A 6,104-nucleotide genomic window follows, 5' to 3' on the forward strand; every position below is an offset into this window, starting at 1 on the left:
AAAAGTAATAACTTCATGAAAATGTCAGTAAGTCACCAACAAGTTACTTAAAAAAAACCACCAGCCAATTTTTTGTCAACGTTTTTTTGACACTTAGGAACACTTATTGGCAAAAAAAAATTATATTTTTTGGTACAAAACAAAGGAATTCTACTTAAGTTACATACATTCAGTTTTTTTTATGGGCCAAAGTCCTCTAACCCCGAGATCTCTCTGGAGAACATCATCTGAAGAACACTACATAACCATATAAGGTTTTCTGTTAAAAACTTATTTTATGTCACCTCGGAGTGGATGACTATGTACTTAAGAATTACTTATTTACCATCGACCTCCCCATGGTAATCCTCTTTAAATGGAGAGAATCTGTTATACGATATGCATTTCATGTTTTCGCTCGTCCAATCAAGTTTCGACACTTGTCAAAAATAAAGGCACCTTATTTTGGACAATTGATACAGCATCAGCATGTAACCAAATAGAGATGCTGTATTGACTTCTTCATTTCTAATCTGAGCTCGATTTAGTGGCAAAATAAGATATTCGACTTGTTAATTATTTATGATTTTTGATGTATCCTCAAATCAATGTGTCTTATGCTATATATGTTATCATGTCGTCTTTGCAAAAAACACTCTAGATTGAAGGATTGTCCCAAATCACCATGAGAAACGCCGAAGATCAAACTTCACGATTCATGAAATTTTTGTAAAATACGAAGGACGTGCAATGAACATTACTCCATTTAGTCTAGATTTTCCTTGATACTTGCTGGCATTGGGCCAAGTAATTATTCTGTGCATTAAGAGGTTCGACAATATTATTGGTTGCTGATCGACATCAATTGATAAAGACAATTGGATATCTGTACATCGAATTTGGGGCTTGAGTTGACCACTGTACATTCCGCCACCCTAGATAATAGTAAGGAGAAATTAATTAAATTGCACTTCTATTTTGTCTGGAGCATGTGCATGCATATTGATGGAAAAAATTATCTAAAAAATAATAAACTTATTGTTCGATGGCCAATTCAATCTTATTTTCAACTTAGTCAACATAGTCCTTACCTTTTTAAAGATTTTCCAATGTAGTATATCCGACCAATCTGTATTGGAAATTACCGATGTGGTTGTCCAATCAACAACAGCCGTGCTGCGTAGCACGCCCGACAAACCGATTTGTCCGACTCCAGTCAAAGGGACGTCGTTTTGAGAAAAATTATGTGATTTTTTTCTTCTTTTTCTTTTTGTTTTTAGAAAAATTATGTAATTTTATTTTTTCTTTTTCTTTTCTATTCATTCATCGTTCATCTTCCCGAAAAGAGACGGCGGGACCCCGCAGTAGGATCATTGTAAAACTAAAGAGTTGTTCAAAGGCTTTCAAGAAGTATTTGTAGAGTAGCACCATAAGGTTGCAAAACACATGTGATTTTGATAGATCGACTTGTTCACTTTTACGATGAAAAAATTGAAATGAGAAAGAAGTGACCTCATCAAACATTAGTTTCTACGGTGTTTCTCGAAAAGCAACGAATCTTAATATATGATGCATTGGAACGTGTAGGGATGCTAGTCTTGCAACGAAATTTCTGTCTTATTCGGGCTACTTATTGCAATGTGAATGGTTTTTCCCCTTGAAATCCTATATTACAAAACCCAACAAGTCACGTGAATCGATTAAATCCAGACCTTTGACCGTTGCAAGTGGCCCCGACCCAGAGGATTTTATGCGCTACTGGCATGATTTAAATTAGTGGCTTCTAATTTTCAAGCTGAAAATAATGCCCCAACCAATTGCACCAGCTCTAGAGATTGTCCTTAAAGAATTGTAGGGAACTAGTCAATAATTTAACACATCCTCCATTCAATTTTTTTTCTCAACTAACAAACAAGATCAGAGCCGATGTGATTTCACTCTCTCCAAATCGGTCAGAGACCAAGAAAATTAAGTAAGTCACAGTCCGTGCACCTCTCTTTTTTACATGATCGTACTCATTCTAATCATACACGTGACACTATCATGCTCAATGCATCACCTGCCTTTTGCTCTGGACTAGCGGGCAACATAGAAAATGACAATATAGACACCAAACTTTCTCTCCACATGATCTGCGGCTCAATGAGCTGGGGAGATTAAATATTCTTTCGAGCTGTACTTTGTTGCCGTATATAAAACTAATGTGGCGAAACACGTGACCACATTAGGAAAGCAAACACGACATCAAGGGACGCAATTCGAGGCTTGGTTGAACACAGAGGTTGTTTGATATTAAAAGGAAAAATGGGCTAGCTCAATACCTGTGCTGTTGGAAACATGTTGATCTCTGATTGGTTTATGCTACGAGGAATCTTTTAGGGTTCAGTCACCGGAGGTTGTTCTCTTTATGGTGTTAAATTAATCTACTTGAGGGTCAGTGGTTCCTCTGTGAAATCAATGGAGATTCGAGTAAAGAGGTCCTTTCACCATGAGAAAGGAGCTAGGCTTACGGCACAAACTTGACTTGAAATTGATATTCAACATTGGCCTACGTCAAGCTTGGTTTCTCAACTTCAACCTTCAGCTTAACTTGATATGCCTTCTATCTATGTGTTCAGAGTTAACAATAGAGATAGTTCGATTATTAGAAACAAAATCTCAATTCAAACTCAAGCTCTATATTAGGATTTTATTGGTTTTTTTTTTGTCGAATTAGGATTTTATTGGTTAAAGCAAGGGTAAATACCATAGAAAAATTCCTAAATTATGTCCACCGTGACACAAATACCCCAAAAAAATTTTCGCATCACAAAAAACCCTAAACTTGCATACTATAACACAATATCCCACGTTTTTTTTTTTTGTGTCACGATAAAAGCTCAAACCCATACATATACAATTTTTATACCTTCCATCCATTTATATCTGTCACATCAGTATAAGTTTGGGATTTTTTATGACACAAAAAAAAAAAAATAGGGCTTTTGTTTCAAAATGTTCAAGTTTAGGGTTTTCAGTGACACTAAAAAAATTGGGATATTTGGCTCACCCAGGAAAATTGTCCAAAAGGTCCTAAATCCAATCAATTCAGTCCTAAAATATTTAATTTTATCAATTGAGTTCTAAACTTTTTTACGATTTGCCAATTAAGTCCATACAGCCAATTTTAGCCGGAAATCACTCATGTTGATGCCAACAGTCCTACGTGGCATGGCTAGCATTGACAGCGACCTCCTAGCCACGACAGTAAATTAAACAAAGAAAAGAAAAAAAATGGAAAAAATATATAAAAAAATTTATCAAAAATGTCAATGTCAATGTCAATTGTTTCACGTAGGACGACTATCGTTTATGTTGGCGATTTCCGATTACAGTTCTCCGGATATACTCAATTGGTAAAACGTAAAAAGGTTTAGGACTCAACTGGCAAAATTAAAACGTGTTTGACAGAATTGGCAAAAGTGTAATATGTTTAGAACTTTTTGGACAATTTTCTCATCTCAAAGTAAGCATAATTTGGGGTTTTTTATGATATTATCCCTTAAAACGTTTCACGATTTTTTTTTTTGTTTAAAAGGTTTTAGATACATTCGTATTGTTCGGCACAAACACTATATGACTACTATGTAACATTTATAAGTTGGGATTAAGCGTTACGATGTTGTGTTATTCTCGTTCTAAATGTCGGGCTGCCCACTTGAATCAAGGCTCGCTTAGATTAGGGTTGTATGCCTTTGAACAATTCTATAAACTTCGAAGTGATTACATCTCAAATCCTCTAATTATGATGACCCATCGCTCAAACTTGGCAAGTCTCAACTTTTCAAGAACTTGGGCACGAGTGGTCAATGAGTCAAGGATGAATTGCTCGTTAGCAACTCAAAGAGATCCCGTCGAGTTACTTCCGAGACCGGCCTGGAACCGAAATGATTAGGTCAGTTAAAACCTTTTGTCCCTGGCCTTTTTAAAATCCACTGAGTGCAGGGAACTCATGAGTGCGATTGCATGGAAAGATCTGCTGAGTCTGCAACCAACGACCATTCGAACAGCTCAATTTGAATGGATCTCGTCCTTGAAATTATAGGCAAACTATATCTACCAGTCAAAACCACACCTTCACTCGATTCCATATGGTATATCGAAACTGCATGCGACTGTCTCAAAACCAGTTCTCGGGTTTCTCGTTCCGAATAATTTACTAATGTTTAATGCACGTTGCTGTTCTGTTTAATGATAAACAATTTTGTTTCCCTCTCTTTCTCTCAGCTAGGACAAGGTGATGTAATATAATAAGCTGGGTTCAACGTCGACGGCATATGAAACAGTCTCTGAACAATCAGTCATCATCGAGACAGTTTAGCATTAGAGAGAGAGAGAGAGAGAGAGAGAGATGGGCAGAAACCCTAGTAGTGGTAAAGATGGATTGAAGTTCAACAAAGGAATTTGGTCGGCTCTTGAAGACCAAATCCTCGTGGATTACGTCAAAGCTCATGGTCAAGGGAGATGGGGCAAAGTTTGTACAGAAACAGGTGAGTTAAGGCCCTTTAGGATTCTAAGTTTTCTCTTTGCAAACCCTCAATATGGCAAAAAGAAAAACATCAATTTCAAGAGTCGTACTGCGAATGATAGGCGTTGCATACTCAAATTTACATAAATACCGGTGTGCACCGATATGCTGCTTAGTACCATCAATGGAATAAGCATTACCACATTCGATATACGAATTCTAAGGTCCAATGCAATTGTTATGTAGTCCTGCTATAAAATTCGAATTAGTTGTTAACTAATCCAACTGATTTAGCCATAGAAAAGGGTCCCAGAATTTCGTCTTTCTTTTTATCCTCCGGAAAATAACGTCATTCATGAAGGTAAATCAATCGGTAGTGTGCTGATACGTGCCTGTTTTGTATCTCCTGATACTGAATATGTTACTTAAATTGATTTGCAGGCCTCAAGAGGTGTGGAAAGAGCTGTAGGCTTCGGTGGTTAAATTACCTAAGACCAGATATCAAGAGAGGAAACATATCGCTTGAAGAAGAAGAGCTCATCATTAGGCTCCAAAAGCTCCTAGGCAACAGGTATTTGTTGCTTCAAGCGATGAGCTCATCATTCCTTAAAAGATTGTTGTTTTTTTTTTTCTAAAAAGATATTGAAGGCGATGATCATTTGCAATGTCATCCACCTTTAAACAAAAAGAGGCACTTGACCATGTTGTTTCTCAAAGCCATTTTGAGTTCCAAAAGAACATTATTGAGATTGGCACTAACGTGTGTTAGTTTATTTTCCTGTAGGTGGGTTCTTATCGCAGGAAGGCTTCCTGGCCGAACGGACAATGAGATAAAGAACTACTGGAACTCCTCCATAAAGAAGAAGCTAATCCGAGACAACGACGACCCACCAACGAACTCAAAGTGCGAGGATAAGCTCAACAAGTCCTTAAACGAGACCGCCCCGACCGAATCACGACACGACACCGATCGTGACAGTGAGCCGTGTGATTTGGAAGGCGTTGCTTCCGGTAGAATGACGGAATCTGTTGAAGGGAAGGGTCGGGGAGGAGATTGCGAGGACGACACGATTTCATGGGAGAACATGAAGATGGACCTCAATGTGGAGGATATGTGCATGTCTGAGAATCATTCCTCGGCGCTCTTTGAAGGCAATGAAGATGGAGGGAATCAAAACGGGTGGATTTCTGATGAAATGCTGTCTAAATGGGTTGCTGAGTTGATGGGGTGACGCAAGTCCTTCCATCCTCGGAAATTAAATATTCATAAGATTGATTGGTGGTTATCTTGAATAGCCTGGGATGCTGATCTTACATGTGAATTACTCCAACGAACAAATCTTGTGCAAACACGCGAGGGAAAAATAGAAAAGGATTTTGTTGGGCCAACAGCCACGATCCACATGGAGGCAAGGTCTAGGCCTCTTCTTTGGCACAAGTTTTAAATTGTTCCACTAAAGGGAGATAACGTATTAACTAAATCATAAGACGAGCTACCCATTTCATCTATTTGATCGATGTTTAGGCCACCCGACAACCCATACACGGGCCACCCTTAGCCTTGTCTAAGGGCCCATTTGATAACCCGGTTAACTGCTGAAAATTGAACATTAGGCAT

At 38.0% G+C, this 6,104-nt stretch overlaps 1 protein-coding gene across 1 annotated transcript; it reads left to right on the forward strand.

Annotated features, from left to right (window-relative positions):
* Positions 1-4,369: 4,369 nt before the first annotated feature.
* Positions 4,370-5,718, forward strand: LOC115746718 (transcription factor WER-like). The gene is made up of 3 exons (XM_030682606.1): positions 4,370-4,508; positions 4,928-5,057; positions 5,271-5,718. The coding sequence occupies exons 1-3, from the start codon at positions 4,370-4,372 to the stop codon at positions 5,716-5,718; spliced, it is 717 nt and encodes a 238-aa protein (XP_030538466.1).
* Positions 5,719-6,104: the final 386 nt, after the last annotated feature.

The sequence above is a fragment of the Rhodamnia argentea genome, chromosome 4 (genome assembly GCF_020921035.1).
Source record: "Rhodamnia argentea isolate NSW1041297 chromosome 4, ASM2092103v1, whole genome shotgun sequence".
NCBI classification, from domain to species: domain Eukaryota; kingdom Viridiplantae; phylum Streptophyta; class Magnoliopsida; order Myrtales; family Myrtaceae; genus Rhodamnia; species Rhodamnia argentea.